This window comes from Ictidomys tridecemlineatus, chromosome 2 (assembly GCF_052094955.1).
Source record: "Ictidomys tridecemlineatus isolate mIctTri1 chromosome 2, mIctTri1.hap1, whole genome shotgun sequence".
Taxonomy (NCBI): domain Eukaryota; kingdom Metazoa; phylum Chordata; class Mammalia; order Rodentia; family Sciuridae; genus Ictidomys; species Ictidomys tridecemlineatus.
Window position 1 is genome coordinate 90789392 of NC_135478.1, and position 19813 is coordinate 90809204.

General features: G+C 49.5%; 1 protein-coding gene across 1 annotated transcript in view; it reads right to left on the bottom strand.

The window, feature by feature from the left end:
- Positions 1-1255: 1255 nt before the first annotated feature.
- Positions 1256-19813, bottom strand: part of Ccdc63 (coiled-coil domain containing 63) — a 31344-nt gene continuing 12786 nt past the window's right edge. The window contains exons 5-10 of the mRNA XM_078039172.1: positions 16348-16467; positions 12680-12861; positions 10983-11194; positions 7216-7436; positions 5407-5481; positions 1256-2965 (exon numbers count right to left, since the gene is read on the bottom strand). Of these exons, the coding sequence (XP_077895298.1) occupies positions 2717-2965; positions 5407-5481; positions 7216-7436; positions 10983-11194; positions 12680-12861; positions 16348-16467 (1059 nt within the window). The 3' untranslated portion in view covers positions 1256-2716. The remainder of the gene's footprint in view (positions 2966-5406; positions 5482-7215; positions 7437-10982; positions 11195-12679; positions 12862-16347; positions 16468-19813) is intronic.

Genomic DNA, 19813 nt, shown 5'->3' on the forward strand with positions numbered 1-19813 from the left:
TCTCTGGGTCACACCCTGCGGTCCCCCCTTGAGAAGCAAAAACAGAACCTCTGACTCATGAAGCAAGATGGACACACAGCCGTACCTGGACACCTGGGGTGCAGATCTCGACAGGAGGGACACTAGGAAAAGAACATCCTGGAGGCTCCTCAGGGGGCCATAGTGAAAGGAGGGTTGAGACGTGGGTTAGACTGAGAATTGGGAACCGGGAAGGGGGAAGAGCCCAGCCTTAAACTCTCTTCCCCAATCTGCACTCTGTGCTGCTCGCCGGGCCCTTGCTCATGCAGTTCCTTCTGCCTGAGATGCTGTTCCCTACAGCCCTCCCTGAGCAACGGCCTGGCATTTGAAGAGTTCTGGGGAGCAGTCCCTCCTTCCGTGTGCATGGAGGAACCAGCCAGGGGAGGGTGGATTCCAGGGGCCTCGCCGTCAGGGGGAAAGTGCCTTCTCTGATCTCAGTAACTCCTGGATTTGGATCATTTAAAAAACAACAACAAAATGCACATACCCCAAAACTGATTCTATCTAAAAATCAGACCAGAAATACTTGCAGCTGAACTGTGCTACCGGCTCTCAGGAACCTCATAGCCTTGGATAGAAAAAGCTCTCTCTACTCACAGACAAACGGGGAATGTCAAATCACAGCACTCCCAGGAGCAGGGGTGACAGGGTAGCTTCACATGGGGCAGTGCAGGGAGGTCTCACAGGAGAAAAGGACGCATAATGAGGTCTGAGAATGAGGAGGAACTGGCACATGGACCAGTGTTCCAGAAACAGCCTGGGCAAAGGCCCTGAGGCAGGAACTGAGATGTGGTGGTGAGGTGGCCAGCATCTTGGAACTTGGATCTCAAGGATCCCACCACCACGACCTGGTCAGAGTGGCCCACCCTGGACGGTTAGTACATGTGGTTGATCATGTGGTTTCTAACAGATGTTTCTCTCTGTGCTGCTTTCACCTTGAACCCTTTCACTGAGATCAACTGTAGCCATAAGTACTACTATGTGCTATGACTGTAAATCCTTCTAACCCACCACTAACCAGATTCTATGAAGAATCTCAGGGTCAACTCTAGGAGCAATGAAGCCATTCACTCCAAGTGGACTCCATCGGGATAGGTGCCCTCCCTCTGCACCCTGAGCTCAGAGCCTGCCTAGAAATGCAGGCAACAGTCACCAGGCATTTACTACACTAGGCACCGTTCTGAGCACTTTATTTCCTCCTTTTCAATTGGTGTGCCTTTTATTTCTTTTTCTTGCCTTATTGCATCGTCTAGGATCTCATTCTGACATTGAGTAAGAATTTGGGATTGTGGCTCAGCAGTAGAGCGCTCGCCTAGCATGGGTGGGACCTGGGTTTGATTCTCAGCACCACATAAAAATAAAGGCATTGGGTTGCGTCCATCTACAAAAAATAAATTTAAAAAAATTTTAAAAAGAATAGACAGCAAAAGCCCTTGCTTTGCTCCTGATCTTAGAAGAAAGATATTCAGCTTTTTATCATTAAGTATGAGGTTAGCTGTGGGTTTTTTGGTTTGTTTGTTTGTTTGTTTGTGGATGCCTTTATCAAGTTAAGAAAGCTCCCTGTAGCTCTAACTGGTTGGGAGTGTTTTTCATGAAGGGATTCTGAATTTTAGTACATGCTTTTTTGCATCTATTGCAATGACTCTGAAATTCTTTTCCTCAAAGAACTCTTCGTTTATTTATTCCTCCCAATAGCTTTATGAAGTAACTCTAGGGTTTAACCCTGCATTTTTTTTCAATATTTAAGAACAGAAAGCACAGAGATGTTCAAAAACTTGCCTAGAAGAATACAGGTAACAATAAATGTTGGTGAGGATGTGGGGGAAAGGCACACTCATACATTGCTGGTGGGACTGCAAATTGGCGCAACCACTCTGGAAAGCAGTCTGAAGATTCCTCAGAAAACTTGGAATGGAACCACCATTTGACCCAGTTATCCCACTCCTCAGCATATACCCAAAGGACTTAAAATCAGCATGCTATAGTGATGCGGCCACGTCAATATTTACAGCAGCACAATTAACAATAGCTAAGCTATGGAGCCAACCTAGGTGCCCTTCAACAGATGAATGGATTAAAAAAATGTGGCATACATCCACAATGGAATATTACTCAGCCATAAAGAAGAATGAAATTATAGCATTTGCGGATAAATGGACAAAACTGGAGACAATCATGCTAAGTGAAATAAACCAATCCCAAAAGACCAAAGGTCGAATGTTCTCTCCGATATGCTGATGCTAATCCACAATAAGGAGGTGGGGAGAATAAAAGTTCACTGGATCAGACAAAGGGGAATGAAGGGAAGGGAGTGGGGATGGGAATAGGAAAGACAGAGGGATGAATCGGACGTGACTTTCCCATGCTCCTAGAGGAACACACAACCAGGGAGACTCCACACGTGTACAGCCACAGAATGGGAAGTTATAACATGTATGTATGCTATGTCCAAAGACACTCCACTGTCCTGTCCGACTAGGAAGACCATATTAAAAAAAAAAAGAAAAAAGAAAAAGGAAAAGAGCCCTAACAAACAAACAAACAAAACAAAAACAAAACAACAAATTGAAACCACCTTGTCGGGGACCACACAGCTAGTCGGGGCGTAACCGGGATTTGAACCCACGCAGCCTGGCTCTGGTGCCTGGGCTTCACCCCCAGGCTCACCACCTCTGCAGGAATGAGTTCTCAAGCCTGGTTACGGAAAGCACTGGAAAAGCTGGCTAAGCGCTGGACGGCCCCAGGGCGACTCACAGAAATACTGGGACAGGTTGGTGTCGGTGACTTTCCCGGTCTCCCCCAACTGCACCAGGATCTTGGAGGCGTCGCAGTTGATCTTCTTGAACAGATTCCCCACCGAGGTCTTGAGATGCTCCAGGGTTTTTCTGAGCTGGCGGTTTTTGTCCTCGTACCTGTTGGCCTCCTCCGTGGTCTTCCTCAGCTTCTCCTGGGGGCGGACACCAGTTCCCTGGGGTCAGCCCGCTGGATGGGACTCTCCAGGGGAGGGGGCTGGGGACCCTCGGGGGTCCGGATCTCCAGCTACTGACTTCACCCCTCAGAGGGGGGCAGGACCAGTTAAATGGCCCCAGTCGTGCACTTAGAAGAGAGGCACCACGCTGTGTGGGGCCCACCGCCTCATTCCCCTTAAGGTGAGTCCTCACCTGGGCTTTCTGAAAAGGAAGGAGCGCGGCGCAGGACACAGCTCTGTGTGTCACCTGATGGCATGGAGTCAGGCCTCACCAGCAGTGTCCACAGGTGTTCTCTGTTTTCCTTTTCTGTCCCTCCCATCCTAGGAGCTGCAGGTGCTGGCTGCCATCCCATAAACAGTTCTCACCATCCATGGTCTAGAACACCTGCACCAGCCCAGTGGTTTCCAAAGCGGGGTCCCCAGACGGGCAGGGTCAGGTCACCAGGGATCATGGGCATGGTGCAAGCTCTGGGGCCCACCCAGACATGCAGGATGGGGCTGAGGCAGGCATCTGAGCCTCCAGGTGACACTGGTACACAGAGAAGTTTGAGACTCTCTGGGAGCCCACTGTATCTCAGCCTGGGTGACACACTGGGGTCAATAGGAGCTTTACAATATTTGCAACCTGCGCTCCACCCTCTGGGGGTCAGATCTCACTGGCTCCAGTTGTGACCAGTTGTGACCGGGGCAGTAGGGAACTTTGAGGACTCCAGGGATTCTGACCTGCTGCTGGAAATGAGAATGGCTGCATCCCATCCTGCCTCCCGCTCCCTGAGTTCTTGGACTGCAAAGCAGGCCTGGGTCCTAGGAGAACCACGGAGGGCCACACGGGGCTCGGGAGGTCACAGGCACAAGTCATGGTTTTACAAATCTCCCCAGCCATGAGCGGCAGGTAGCCCCATTTTACAGATGAGAAACCTGAGGCTCAGAGAGGTTAGGTCACTGTTCCAAGGTCGCACAGCTAGGAAGTAACTGTTCTGAGAGCCTTCCCAGGATCCTAGTGAGGGAGTAGGCTCACCCCTTCTCCCAGAGGGGCAGAAACTGATGAAAGGAGGGTTAGGAAAACCTGGGAACCTACTGCTATTAAGATAGATTCTCCGGCTTAGATATTTGCACTGGAAAAGGAGTCCCCAAGTCAAGCTAAAACCTAAGGAACAAAGAGCTAATGCAGGGACCACGGGCAGAGAGGGGCTGGCAGCCTCTCCACTGCCTACCCCCACCCCGGCAATGCCTGTCTCCACCCCAAAGAAGAGTCTGGACTTTGGGTGGCCCCAAGCGAGGATGTGGGACCGCAGGCAAGTATTCTTCGTTGGGGTGGGAGTCCTCCTAAGACCTGGACCCTGCCTGGGGGTCTGCAGTGCCCCTTCGCCTTCCCCGAGCCACGGCTCTGAGCCCAAGCACCTCGGTGGCAGCACGTGCTCTGCTGCCCTCCAGTGGTCAGTCAGAGGATAGCACCTTCATCCATGTGGACCCCGTGCCCCGGGGACCCTGACACAAGCCACAAAGGGGGAATGGGAGGTGCCCCAGGAGAACGGTTCCTGGGCCAGGAACTCTGGATTAGAGGAGGACGTTGGTCAGACCTCCTGAGAAGTTCAAGGTTTTGATCAGTATTTGCAATCCATTCTCCCCTTATGCCTTAATGACAAGACCTGACTGACCGTGGGGTGGCAATGAGGGCCCCTAAGTTATATTCCAAACCTGTTTTGCAACATGGATGGTCAATGAGATGAAAATACAGAAATCATTTAGCTGAATCTTCTGGAAAATAACTAAAGCTGGTTGACAGATAGCAAGACCCCCTCCCTTTATGTTTGTTTACTCCTCAGTTTCTCCCTGCCTGGAATGTATATGTGATGGCTGGACCTATGGAAGCTATGATGCAACCACAAGGAGCTGCTGGGATTACAGGTATGCTCCAATCAGGAGTTAAATGACCTGGCACATTTGGAATGTAAGCCACGCATTCACTCAGGATGGCCAACTAGAAAGCTAGAAGGAGCCTGGGCCATGGATGACATCATGATGGAACCCTACCAGCCCTGAAGTGCCAATCTTCTGATGTATTTAACCAGGAAACTTCTGTCTTGCTTAGGCCACTGTTATCTTGGGTCCTTTTATTAGCTGCCAAGTACAACTTAAATGTCATAACACATCCCAGCTCCTCGAGGTTGGTCAAGTGATTTTACCTCTGTGAACCTCAGTTTCCTCATCTGTAAGTTGGAGAGATCAACAGCGTCCACTTCCAAGCACTGAGTCCAGTGCCTGGCACATAGTACCTGCTCAGGAAACGTGTCTGGATGTCACCCAGGCCAGCCTCAGGTCATGGGGCTAACAGCTTCCTGCTCCAGGTACCAGCTGACAGGCTGCCTGACCCACAGACAACAGAGACCCCTCCATCCCATGCTCTGCACCCGGCTCACCTCGAGCTCCTTCAGGACAGAGCCGCTGTCGTCGTGGGAAGACTGCTGCTGGGATCGCAGGTGGGTGATCTCATCCTGCCCAGGGAGAAAATCCACTGTGATGAAACGGGGTGCTCCCCTCCCCTACCACACCTCAAAAGAAGCTGTGCCTCCAGAGGCCTAAGAGGTGTTTTTGTTTGTTTGTTTTATACCAGGGATTGAACCCAGGGCACTTGACCACTGAGCCACCTCCTCAGCCCTTGTTATTTTTTGAGACAGGATCTTGCTGAGTTGCTGAGGCTGGCCTTGAACTTGTGATCCTCCTGCCTCAGCCTCCCATCCGAGCTGCTGGGATTACAGGCGTGCTCCAACACACCTGGTTCCAATCGGGAGTTAAATGACCTGTTCAAGAGTCTTAGAACCTCAGAGCCGCTCCTAGGCTTCGGAGGTTCTGAGGTTTCTTAATGAAGAGCAGAATGATGGCATGGGAGGGTGTGAGGCGTCCATTCTGGAGAGTCCCTAGGGGGCCGTCACCAGCATCTTCTGTGAATAGTGGGGACCTTCTACCTGCAGTAATATGGACTGTGGTCATCACATGTGGGTATTAGAATGTGGCTAGTGCCACTGAGGAACTGGTTTTTCATTTTTATTTAATTGCAATGAATTTAAACTTAAATAGCTACATGTGGCTAGTGGCTACTGCATTGGTCTGGGCAGCTCCGGAGCAGGAGTTCTCAGACTCTAGCAAGAATCCCCTGGAGGCTTGTGAAAACGCAGATCACAGGTCCCCAGAGTTTCTGAATCCAAGAATGTGCCTTTCTAACAAGGTCCCAGCTTCAGAGACCATGGGGAAGCCGGGTCTTCAAGTGGTGTATGCCTGTAATCCTGGCAACTTTGGAGGCTGAGGCAGGAGGATGACAAGTTGGAGGCCAGCCTGGGCAGTCTAGCAAGATCCTGTTTCAGAATAAAAAGGGCTGGGGATGTGATTCGGTGGTAGAGTGCCCAGGTTCAATCCCAGTACAAAAAAAAAAAAAAACCTGGAGTCCTCACATCTTTTGCTATGGCTTGTCCTTGTCCTTGTCCCACTGGGTCTAGAGAGATACTCCCTCCTGCAGAGTGGAAACTCAGGCCTAACCTGCCCACTCTCCCTTCACCGCGCTCGGCCCGCAGAGCACATGCAGTTCCGCACTTGACCACCAGGGGGCAGCGGCGATGCGCCGAGCCCGAGAGGCCTGGCGGGCTTGGGCGGGCCAGTAGCGAGCCTGGTGCAGAAGGACGGGGACGGGGGAACTGGGCTTCGCGGGGGGGGAATAAGGGCCAGAGTGGTCAGATCTGATTTTCCAAGAGAAACAGGAAATGCGATTTGCATGTGGAATATACTGATTTTTCAAATGTTGGAAACTAATAAATTAGCAAATTAGCAAGTGGAGGAGCAAAAAAGAAGGCAGGCTGCATTTGGCCAATCTGCAGCCTGGCACCCACCCTGCATCGGGGGAATAAGGGCCAGAAATATCGTAAATAGTAAATATTTTATGCTTTGCATCTCTCTGGATAATAAAGTATGCCATGGATTATAAGCGTCCCTACTGGAGGTAGAGGGGACCTGAACCTATTAAATGTACATCTTAAGTGAGACACAAATGCCAATTTCAGAGAAGTTAGATGGTAGAGGGAGTGCGGGGGACACACAGCGATGCTTGCTAGGCTGGTGTGACCTCGCGGCCCTTTTCACTGTAGAGAATGTCTGGAACATCCCAGGGAGGCTGCCCTAGGGAAGGCTGCTGTGGGAACAGGTGGTCCCAGACCCAGGCAAACAAGAGATGTCCCGACCTGGATCTCCTGGGTCTTCTTGTTCATCATCTCCATGTCGTTGTTGAGCTCCATGATGTAAGTAAACCGGGCAAAGTTCTTGTCCTCCTTGGCCAGGAATTCCTCAATGAGCTGGCTCAGGTTCCCATCCTCCACCAGCTTCATCAGCCGGAGGTGGGCCACCTGGTAGCTCTCAAAACTCTCTCCCTTGCTATTCTTCCTGTGCCTTTTTGTCTTGAGAGCTAGAGAAGAAACAGGGACAGTGAGGAGCCCTTCTGCTCCAGTTCAGGCAGATAGCATGTGCTCCACAGCATGGTGGCCCTGTCCCGGAAGGGCAGGCGCTGGGTTTTTCCAAAAGATGGGTCAGAAGCTCCACTATTTCCACTTCACCAAGACCTAATTCAGTATTCACTAAGTGCCAGGCACTGGGCGAGGCTCTGCTGACACAAAACCCTGGCCCCAGGGAGCTTTTCAAGGAGGAGTCAGACAAAGAGAGGAAAGAAAACAAGATATACAAGTAAACAGAAGAAGAAATCCACTTATTATCATTGTGGCTGCAAGAAGGCACGTCAGGCACAGAGATGGGGGTCCTGCATTAGGTGGGTAGCCAGGAAGGCCTCTCTGTAGAGGTGACGGTTGAGAAGAATGAAGGTCAAGGCAGTGGCCAAGTTAGTCTGGGGACAGAAGATTCTTAGGAGGGCTCAGAACTTGGTGAGTTCAAGGAATGAGAACCTTCAAGGAAGTTCTTCTCTGAGTCTCACTCTCACTAGCCTAGAATCACAGAATCCCTGAACCTAGACTTATCTCTCTGATTTGACCTCCACATGGCCATCAGAAGGTTCTTTCTAGATCTTTCTGGGCACATGACATGATGTGGCTCACATGATGTAGCTCCTCATGGTCCTTGGGGTCAAGCTGAAGTTTCTCAGCATCATTTATGATCTGGTCTCCTCCAGGGCCTCCTGTGACGGGTTCCCTCGTGTCACCTCCTCCAACAGGCCCACCCTGACCACCCTAGATAAAGCAGTCCTGGGTCACTGTCTGTCAATTACCCTCTTTTATTTTCTTTGTGCGCTTGGGTTTCTGAGAACCAAAGAATCAACTTTAAAAAGAAGTTTAAGAATCAGCTTAACTTCTGTGTTTTCTTTTTATTTTTTTTTTCAAATTGAGGGGTACCAGGGATTGAGCTCAGGGGCACTTGACCACAGAGCTACATCCCCAGCCCATTTTTGTATTTATTTAGAGACACACTGAGTTGCTTAGGGCCTCGCTGTTGCTGAGCCTGGATTTGAACCCACGATCCTTCTGCCTCAGCCTCCGGAGCTGCTGGATTACAGGGTGGGCCACTGCGCCCGGCTTCTGTGTTTTCTCACTTGTTGGATCCCCTGAAGGGTCAACTCTGTGAGGACAGGATCTCTGTCTTATTCCCACTGTGTCCCTTCTGCCTCTCCTGCTCCTGGCATGTGGTCAGTTGGTCCCTCAGTGTCCCTGGAGGACTGACTCCAGGACCCCTCTGCACTCCAGCCCAGCCGTCCCACCCCCAGCCTTGCCTTGGCTGCTCTTGCTATCTGGATGCCTGGTGCCTGCACCACTAGTCTTGTGTCCTTTAGGTCGCAGGCTGTCCCCTCTCCTGGGACCTTCGTTGGCCGCCACCATCCCGTGTCTGTCTTTCCTCCCAAGGGTCTGCCCAGTGCAAAGTGTTTGTGTCCTTTGTATGTGTGTTTTCCAGGGCTCTGTACCCAGAATGTAAGCCGCACGACATCAGGGCTGCTATGGTTTGGATGTGATGTGTCCCCCAGAAGCCCAGATGTGAGACCAGGCAGGAAGGTTGAGAGGCAAAGTGACCGGCTTATGAGGGCCTCAACCTAAATGGTGCACTGACCCCCAGAGAGTGATAGCTGTGGGCAGGTGGGTGTGGCTGGAGGAGGTGGGTCATGGGTGTGATCTGGGGGTATATGTCATCCTGGGTGACATCCTGCTTCCTTGTGGCCGTGTCCCAGCTGCCCTCCTCCACCACCCTCTCCCGCCATCCTCTCCCGCCATGATGTGAGCCTCACCTTGGGCCCAGAGCAATGGGATGGGCCATCCATGGACTGAGACCTCTGAAAATGTGATCCCCAAATAAACTTTTCCTCCTCCAATTTTTCTTGCCAGATCATTTGGTCACAGTGACAAAATAATTAAAAGCTGACTAACAAAGGGTGAACACAGTTGTGGTCACTGCTCCCCTCTGGTCTCCAGCCTGGTGCCCGTTTCAGGCTGTGGTCAGGAAGTCTACTAAAGAGTAGAAATGGATCAGGTGGGTGGACGGGTGGATGAGGGGTCCAGAGATCACAAAGAACATGACCCTGACAAATCACTCTGAGGGCAAAGGGCACAGGAGGGACAGGACTAAGAATGAGGAGAGTAGTGGTGGGGGCAGACACGTCTGGGAGGGAGCCCTGGACCTGCCACTCACATTGCCATGGACCTGGGGGGGGGGTCAGTGACAGAGCCCACTTCTCATGCTGTCATGGGATCATGTGGAACTCACATGTGCCAAGCACCTAGGAGAGGAGCTTGCACAAGCTGGTGGCTCCATAGACGGACTGGCTCCAAGACCCCTGGATGATTGGCAGGTGAATAGAGGGGTGATGGACAGGTGAACGCATTGGTGCATGACTGACTGGGTGGGTGACTGACTGGGTGGCTGGGTGGCTGGGTGGACACTGGCTGGGTGGTTGGACACAGGCCCAAAAGGTGAAAAAGCTGTGAGTCGTTATCTTAGAGGAAGACATGGGCTCCTCAGAAGCTCTTCCAGCAATGGTGCCGAGTGACTGACCAGGAACAGGCAGGAAAAAAAACAGGGAAGAATGAATCCAAGGGCCCGGGGTGCAGCTCAGCAGGTCCTAGGCCCTGGATCCCCTCCCAGCACCAGAGACAATGAAAACCAACATAGCGGAGGGGGGGTGCGCCCTCTGGGAAGGGCGTGGCCCAGCAGGCTCCCTGCCACGGCTCCCCATGGTCCTTGGGGTCAAGCTGAAGTTTCTCAGCATCATTTATGATCTGGTCTCCTCCGGGGCCTCCTGTGCTGTCGGCTGGCATCCCAGGACTCAGGGTGAACGGGTCCCGTGGTTGCCCTAAGTGCTTAGGGGGCTCACCGCGCTGCACTGCCATGCCTGCCCTTGGGAGCACACGACTGTGCTGTGAGCTAGGCACAGGAGCCTAGGTGACGGGTCCCCAGGAACACAGGCTGTGTGTGCGCCCCTCATAAATGATGTGTGCCAGGTATGGGAGGGGTCATTGCTCTGTGTGGCTCTCCGTGAAGTGTGCGCCTCTGGTCTCCACTACTCGGGCCCTTGCCTCCTGTCGATTTTGTGCCCTTTTACTGTGATATATCACCGCCTTGACTGAGACCCTGAGCGGAGTCCCTCGGGTCCTCTTGGTGAGTCATCAAACCTGGCCTGGTCTAGGACACCCTGACACATAGGTACTGCTTGGGACATATTTATCCTAAAAATCTGGCCATTGTTTCTCTGAAATTTGAATTTAACTAGGCATCTTTTTTTTTTTTAATTCTTTTTTAGTTGTAGATGGACCCAGTCTCTTTATTTATTTTTATGTGGTGCTGAGGATGGAACCCAGGGCCTCACGCATGTGAGGCAAGTGCTCTACCGCTGAGCCCCAGCCCAGCCCTATTATTTTTTTGTGCTAAATTTGGTGACACTACCACAAGGAGACTGGGGAGCGCCGGGGGGTGGGGGGGTTGTGGGGGGTGGGGGGTGTCGGGGTGTGGGGGGGTGGTGTACCTTCTTCCTTTTTCGCGTCCTCCTCCAATTCCATGCGGTCCTTCAGCTTGACATGCAGGAAGGACTTGAGCTTGCCCTCGTGGTTGTAGAAGGACTTGAGCTTGGCCTCGTGGTCGTAGAGCCGCTCCAGCTCCTGGATCTCCAGGTTGTACTCAGAGATGTCCTTCTGCTGGCGGTCCTTCATGGCAGCCATGCGGGCCATGGCCTGCATGCTGCGAGGATGCAGGGGCTGAGGTCCCCAGGCGCCTCACTCTCTTCCCTTCTCCCTGTGGCCCTGGGGGTTTCCTGTCTGGCCAGCAGCCACCAGGTCTCCTACTGACCAAGGACTTTAGGAGTGGAACAGCCTAACTTACTGGAACAACTGGAGCTGCAAGCTCTAGGCCATGCACAGGAAGTGTGTTTTCCCATTGTCATCTGTCTCATCATCACCCTCACTACCAGCACCACTGTCATTATCATAATCATCACCAGCATCATCACCATCACCACCATCATCACTGTCACAGCCATCACCACCATCACCATCACCACCATCATCAGTGTCACAGCCATCACCACCATCACCATCACCACCACCATTATCACCATCACCACCACAATTACCATTACCACCATCACCACCATCATCACATCACCAAATCTTCACCATCACCACCATCATTACCAAATCATCACCATTACCACCACCATCACCATCACCATCACCATCACCACCATCACCAGCACCATCACCACCATCACCAGCACCATCAACACCATAATTACCACATCACCATCAATATCACCACTATTACCATCATCACCATCACCACCACCATCACCACCATCATCACTGTCACAACCATCACCACCATCATTATCACCATCACCATCACCATCACCATCATCACTATCATCACCATCACCACATCACATATCATCACCATCACCACCATTCACCACCACCATCACCACCACAATTACCATATCACCATCAACATCACCACCATCACCATCAACACCATATCATCACCATCAACATCACCACCATCACCATCAACACCAAATCATCACCATCAACAATGTCACAACCATCACCACTCTCATCATCATCATCACCATCACCATCATCGCCATCACCATCATCACCATCAACATCATCATCATCAATATCACTACCGTCATCATCACAATCACCACATCACAATTCACATCACCACCTCCACCATCACCACATCATCATCAATATCACCACCGTCATCATCACCACCACCACTACCTGTCAGTCACCGTGACCCAAGTGCTCCTTCATCTTATTGACCCTCTTTCCCACCTAAAGAGATCCTATAACAATGTAAAGCGATGGAGCAAAGATTCAAGTTCAGATTCCTCTCACTCCAACACCTGCTCTCTCCACAGCCCAACTGCAGGCCACAGAGAGGCAATGGAGACAGTCCCTCAGGACCAAAGACAGGGGCTCCGGAGGGGACAGTATCGAATAGAGGTCTGCATATTAACTCCAGCACACCAGCCACTTACCTGGATTTCAGGTAAGTATTTTAGTGTCTCTAAGCCTCCTTGTCCTGGTCTGTAAAAGGGGGACCTAGGGCCGCTGTGAGGGCTAAAGTCACACACAGCCTCTGGCCTCAGCTGCAGAGTCATTGGGTTTATGGTCTAAGGTCCCCCAACACACCGCAGTGGGCACCTCCCCAGCACACCTCTGCTCATAGGCCTGAGAAGACTGCTCAATGGCCAAGTTCATGGTTTTCTTCTGCGACAACAGGCTCTGGCACAGCTGCTGGTAGATGTTGTCATAAGTGGCCTTCTCAAACCGCAGGTTCTCAATCTCCTGACGGAGCTTGGCATTGGTAGTCAGCATCTTATTAAAGTGCTCAGTGACCTGTTGGAAGAGCTGTGTTTCAAAACAGAGCTGCTCTCTGGGCTGTAAGACAAGCGTCCAGAAGGCAGATGGAAGGTGGGAAGGTCCCACACGCTGCCTCACATCCCAGGACACGGAACAACCATTGGGGAGCACTGGGTGACGGTGGAGTGGGCCACCAACTGGCTAAGTGGCCTTTGCTGGATTCTTTTCTCTGGATTTCAGATTCCTCAATGACTTTTAGACCTAATTTCCAGTTTGGGGTCATTACATGAGAGACAGGAACAAGTTAAATACCACCATCAGAAATAACTGGCCAAGCTGGCCATGGTGGCACATGCCTGAAATCCCGGTGACTCTGGAGGCAGGTGTAGGAGGATCGCAAGTTTGAGGCCAGACTCAGCAACTTAACAAGACTCTGGTGCTTACAGCTAGATGATTCTCTGTGGCAGGGGCTGGGCTGGGCTTCTTAGCATGTTAAATGTCACTACCACCCACCCCCAATCCAGCTGTGACAAGCTAAATTGTGTCCCTCAGAAGGCAATGTCCCTCTAGGGGCAAAATCATTCTTGATTAACAGCCACTGTTTTAAATTTAAAGAAATTTAAAAGACCTAACAATTGTATGAACCTTGCTTGAACCAACTTTTAAAAGACATTTTTTGGTTCAACTAGAGAAATTTTAGTAGGGATGGGGTATCGGGTCACGTGAAGGAAATACTCATTTTGTAAGATGTGATATTGGTATTGTGATCATGAAAGCAAATGTTTAATTGTAAGAGGTGAAACTGAAGAAATCAGGGCTAAAATGTCATGATACCTATAATTTACCTTAAAATACTCCAGGGTGAAAAAACGGTAAAGCCATTAAAGCAAATCGGTAATAATTATTAGATCAAAGTGATAGGTATGTGGGGGTTCATTATTTTATTCCCTCTAATTTTTTTTTGTACATAAATCTTCATAAATTTGTCTTAGTTTTTTTAAAGAGTTTTTTTTTTTAAGTGATGTGGGTTACACTATGGGAATATGGGTTGGTGCAGTCACTATGGGAAACTTTATGGAAGTTTCTAAAGAAATTAAAAGTAGAATGACCCTACAACCCTCTTCTGGTATGAGGCCAAAGGAAATGTGATTGGCAGCTGGGAGCAGGCAGCCTTGCTCACTGTAGCTGAGGCACAGCAACACCTAGTGTCCATGACGCGTGAACGGATCAAGGAACTTTCACACATGCATGCATGCACACACATACACACGATCAATATTCAGCCTTAAAAAAAAAAATCCTACCATTTGCCACAGTATAAGTGGATCTGGAGGACATTACGCTATGTGAAATAAGCCAATCACAGAGGGACAAATGCTGTGTGATCTCACGTGCAGGGTTGGCCACAGAACGGAAGTCACGTGACAGAGAGAAAGACAGTGGTTACAGGGAGGGGTGGGGAGCTTCAAGTCAGAGGAGGCGAGGGAGCAGACATGTCAGATGAACAAGTTAGAGTCACAATGTGAGGATGATGGGTAATAAAGTCCTACTGTGTTTGGAATCCCTGGGAAGTGAGTAGATTGTAGCTACTGTCACCACAAAAACACACACAACCATATGACATGATGGATATGTTAATTTCCTTTGCTACAGTCACCACTTTACTCTCCACATGTATTCCAGAACATCACCAACTCTGCCTTAAATATACATGATAAAGCTTATTTTTAAAAATAATTTTTTTAAGTTTTTTTTTTAAGGTGATGTGAGCCAGGCATGGTGATGCAGATCTCTAATCCCAGCGACCCTGGAGGCTGAGGCAGGAGGATTGCAAGTTTGAGGCCAGTGTCAGCAACTCAGTGAGGCCCCTAAGCAACAGTGAAACCCTGACTCGAAAAAAAATATTAAAAGGGTCAGAGTGAATTTCTCTCATAGACACGGAAAAAGAAACAACTACAAAAGAGATTCCTGACAGTAAGGGCTTTGCTCCCATCAGAGGTTTTCAAAGCACATTATGAGAGATATTAGGTTTCTGCAGGGTCAAGGCGGGCTTAATTGAGGTAGCCAGCCATGAAATTTAAGGGAGCTCTCGTGGTCAAGTGTCAACACAGCATCTCCCCAAGCCTGAGCGTGAGCACCTCCTTAAATTTTAAACCCTGGTCTCTTGGCAGGTTTCCCTGTGGGGGTCTCCAGCTGCCCCTCAGGGGAGAGGGGACCAGGGGACAGAGGTTCTTACTCTACACGAACTCGATTGTGCAATAAAAGATGTGACCTACTGGGGGGCTCTCAGGCTCTCTGGAGTAGCTGGAGGAGATTTCAGGGTCATGGGTATTCTGGGATCCGGAAGTCATCTTTAGAGATGGCCCCTAATCCACTCAAATGCATAGCCAGTCCTGTATCCCAAACTGGAAGAGGGGTCCAGTTTGGGATACAAAATCCTATCTCTCCGAGACATAAGAGGGGACCTCGCCACAGAGTGCCTGGGTAACGCCTGGTGGTCAGAGTTTGGGGGAAGATAAGAGTTTTGCACAGTGAGGCAAGGACCTGTCCCCCTCTGGATGCAGGAGCTGCTGGGCTGTGAAGTGTCCCCGCCCAGCCTTCCTCCCCTTCTCCTGATCCTCCAGGGGGAACCACCTCTCCTCACTCTGCTACCACACAGTTTAGACTGGGCTGTCCCGGCTCTCTGCTACCACTCTGGGGGAGAGAAAGCCAGCCAAGAAGAGTCACAGGCCTCAGGTCCCTGTATTCCATTCTTCTAACCACAGTGTTTGGCTCAAGGGTGGCCACATGATCCAAGCTGATCCAATGGGAACCCCCACACACACCCGGGACAGGCATATTAAACCCTTAGGAAAGAGATGCTCCCTTTCTGCTGGCATTTGAACATGTCTGGGCCTACCCAAGGATGACGTTTACCCAGGGGAGAGATGGACAGAGAATATGTCCAAAGGACATGTTTGGAGCACCTGCATCCAGCTATGCCTGAAGGCCCCACTTCTATCTCTTGAGTTTTTCAGTTCTTGGACCAACACTTTCCTTTTTGTCATTGTTCTTTGGGGTTTTTTTTGTTTGTTTTTTTGTTTAAAAGTCAGTTAGCAATTTAGAAAATCCTACTTAATACAAAAGTCATTGTGAAATGAGGATGATCATGAAAGGCCTAATAGCTAAGAGGATGACGTCGTTCAACAGCACAACAGCAAGTCACTGGCTATGACAAGAAGCAAGGTCTCACTGCCATGGTGGAGGAATCTAATTCTGCTTGCTGAAGAGGGTAGGCATCCCCAGGACGGTGGGGGCGGGGGTGGGGCGGGTGGAGGACAGCAGCACATGCTAAGGAAGATGGGACAGAGTGCAGAGAGAGTGAATGGCAAACTCTAGACTGCTTCCTTCTCTGTGTGCCCATCACTGGTCCACCATCTCCTGGGTCCACAGGGAAATGGGTGTGGTCTGCCAATGGTTCAGAGGACGTCCTTCTTCACCAAGAGCAAAGGGTGTGGGGGGAGAGGGGAGCACCCCACATACCCGATTCAGCCGGCTCTCCAAAATGTGTATCTGTTTCTGCAGTTTCTGTGGGTTGTTGGCCTTCTGCATTTTTGTGAAGATCTGTTTTTGGCTTGAGATTTTTTTTTCCATCTGAACAATCTGCAAAAAGAGAGACGGAGCGCGAGAGCAGGCAGCTGTGTTAGCATCTGTAGGGGTATAGATTCCACAGTGGGCTCGATGAAGAGGGCTAACGCAGAGACAGAAATACACTTTCTTGTCCTGTCAATTCTTCTCTTTTGGATGTCTGCTCAGTTCAGCTTAATCTGAGTTTTGGGTAAAATGAGGCAATTTAGAATGTGGGATCTCGGGCTGGGGCTGGGGCTCAGTGGAAGCGCACTTGCCTGGCATGTGTGAGGCACTGGGTTCGATTCTCAGCACCACATAAAAATAAAGGTCTGTCAACAACTAGAGTGTGGGATCTCACCTGTGCATGGAAATTCCACTCACCTGTGGGTATGAACTCTGCCTCTCTAAGCCATGGTCTCTAGCAGAAATGAGTGTACCCCAAGGGGCCATCTGGGACCTTGAGTAGGTGTTGTTTGGCTCTTGCAGAGCAAGGGTACTTTGGGCATTTAATGGGTTGGTCACAAAATGTCACACATGTCATGACATGTGAGACAGCATCAGGCATTCAAGATGTATCTCCCATCCCTTCCATCCCTTGGGACTTCCCAATGCCATCTGGACACTACAGAGATAAAAAAAAAATGCCTTTATTTCACTTATTTATTTTTATATGGTGCTGAGGATCGAACCCAGGGTCTCGTACATGTGAGGCGAGTACTCTACCACTGAGCCACAAACCCAGCCCCTCACACTGTGTTTTTGTTTTTTTTTTTTCTTTGTAAGAGTAAAAGGAGTACAATTTATTCAAGAACAGAGCTCTCGCAGGGTGAGAGCAAGTTGCCGGCAAACTATCTTTTCTATGTTAATACACTGTATTTTTCATTCAGTTCTAATAAACACTGACTGATCCAGGAACAAAGTGACTTTATAAATCAGAAGAAAGGGCTGGGGATGTGGTTTAAGTGGTAGCCCGCTGGCCTGGCATGCGTGAGGCACTGGGTTCAACCCTCAGCACCACATAAAAATCAATAAAGATACTGTGTCCACCTAAAACAAACAAACAAAAATTTTTAAATAAAATAAATCAAAAGAAAGCAGTTGGACTGAGGCCACAGCTCAGTGGCAGAGTGTTTGCATGTTGGAGACAATGGGTTAGATTTCAGCAAAAAAAAAAGAAAAAAAAAGTAGGGGGTGCAGGAGATGTAGCTCAGGTGGTAGAGTGCTTGCCTTGCATGCACAAGGCCCTGGGTTTAATCCCCTGTGCTACACACACAAAATAAATTGTTCTGGAACTTTACCAAGAGTTGATCACCATGAAAACAGCAGCCCTTGGCCAAATCCAGCCCATGTTTGTTCTTATTAATAAAGTTTTATTGGGACACATCCACAGCCATTCACTTACATATTGTTAAGGCTGCTGCCTTCAGGCTACTCAGGTGGAGTGAGGTTGTTTCAACAGAGACTGTAGCTTACAAAACTGAAGTATTGACTGTTTGGGCCTCTACAAAATGAGTTTCCTGGCCCTGTTCCCGATATACCCCACTAGAACATTCAAATATGGAAATAAATTTAATTGTAGTGTAAATAGCTTTTCTTTTATTTCTTCTTTACACTATAATTAGGGCATCACAATGATTTTAAAAGAGTAAGGAAGCGGAACTTCGTATCATCTGTGAATTGCAACAGGGTATTTATTGGTTGTTAAAAAGGGGTCTTGGCAAAGGATGTTGAATGAAAGGTGCCAGACATGGAGACATACTTTGATAGTGGCCATTTACATGCTGTTCTATACGCAGGCAGAACAAATCCATGATGCTGGGGATTAGGACAAGGGTTTCTTGGGGGTAGTTAGTGGAAGGGGACCAGCGGAGTTTTCTGGGCTCTGGAATTATCTCTGTCCTGACATTGGTGAGGGTTACAGGGATGTCTAGCTATGTGAAAATTCATCGAGTTGTACCCATAAGACACCTGACTTTAATTGTGTGTAATTAACTCAATGGAGGGACAGAAGGAGGGAAGCAGAAAGAAAGGAAAAGAAACAGGTATGGGAACAGCAGGTGTGAGACCCACTATCCTAAAGGGCTCTACAATGGCCTTTGGATTTTAATATATATATTTTAGTTATACATGGACACAATATCTTTGTTTGTTTACGTGCAGTGCTGAGAATTGAACCCAGTGCCTCACACATGCGAGGCAAGCACTCTGCCACTGAGCCCCACCCCAGCCCTATGAGGGCCTTTTATTTGAGAGTCCCCGCCCCCCCCCTTGAGAGTTCAGTATTCATAGATTCAGTCTCTGGCTGGAAACAGAGGCAAGGCCCTGGTTTTAGGAAGGTCAAGTTCCTTGGTGAAGCCAGAGAAAGCAGTTTCGGTGGAGGGGACGTTGCTCCAAACACTGGGAACAGAAGTGGAGACAGCCCCAGCCCTAGAAAGGGAAGCAGAGAAAGTAAAAAAATCTCCCTGAAACTTCTAGAAAGGGGGAATGTGGGCGGTCACCTGCAATCCCAGGAGGGTTACGTTTTGTGTTTTGCTTGGTTTTTAGTTTATTTGAAGGAGGGGAAGAGAGGAACCCCTTGGAGAAAGAGAGGTAGGTGGAGAGCTAGGGGGCAGTTGCTCTGAGGCAAGGTTTTTTGGAGACAGGGGCTAGGGAGACCTTGCTCCGGAGACCTGGCCCTGTAGACCAGGTCACCTCTTCCTCTGAAGCAAGCAGATATGGCCCAGGGTGGAGGGACGCAGGGGGAGGCACGGGGAAGGCCAGGCTGCCACAATCTTGACATCATCCACCTCTGTCCAGGGGACTTCTTGTTAAGCAAAAAAAGAAAAAGAAAAAAGAAAACCCAAATAACGTAAATGCCCTGTGTTGCCCCGAATGGAATCCTGGGAGTGAAAAAGGACATGAATGGAAACAGCAGTGAAATCCCAATAAATATGGTAGTCAGGTTCACAGTCATGTGCCAGGGTGAATTTCCTGGTCCTGATGAATGTCCTAAAGTAACCTAAGATGATCACTTTCTGGGCAGCAGCATGAAGGGCCTGTAGGAAGCCTCTGTGTTAGCTTTTTAACTAACAATTTTTAACTAATAATTCTGTGGATTTAGAATTATTCCAAAATACAAAGTTTACTTAAAAAAAAACAATAAATAAATAAATACCCCTTGACTGGAGCCCCTTGGTTAGGTATTATGTTACCTGCAGCCCAAAGCATGCCTAACAGACACACTGTCCACTTTCTCCAGTAGGACAATGAGCTGACTCTGATTTCAGATAAGTAAAATACACCCCATCTCAGCTGGCAGGGGAGAATTTTGATGTCTCTATCCTTCAGCCCCAGAGCCCTACAAATGACCCCCCCTCGGGGTCACTGTCCCTTAAACCTC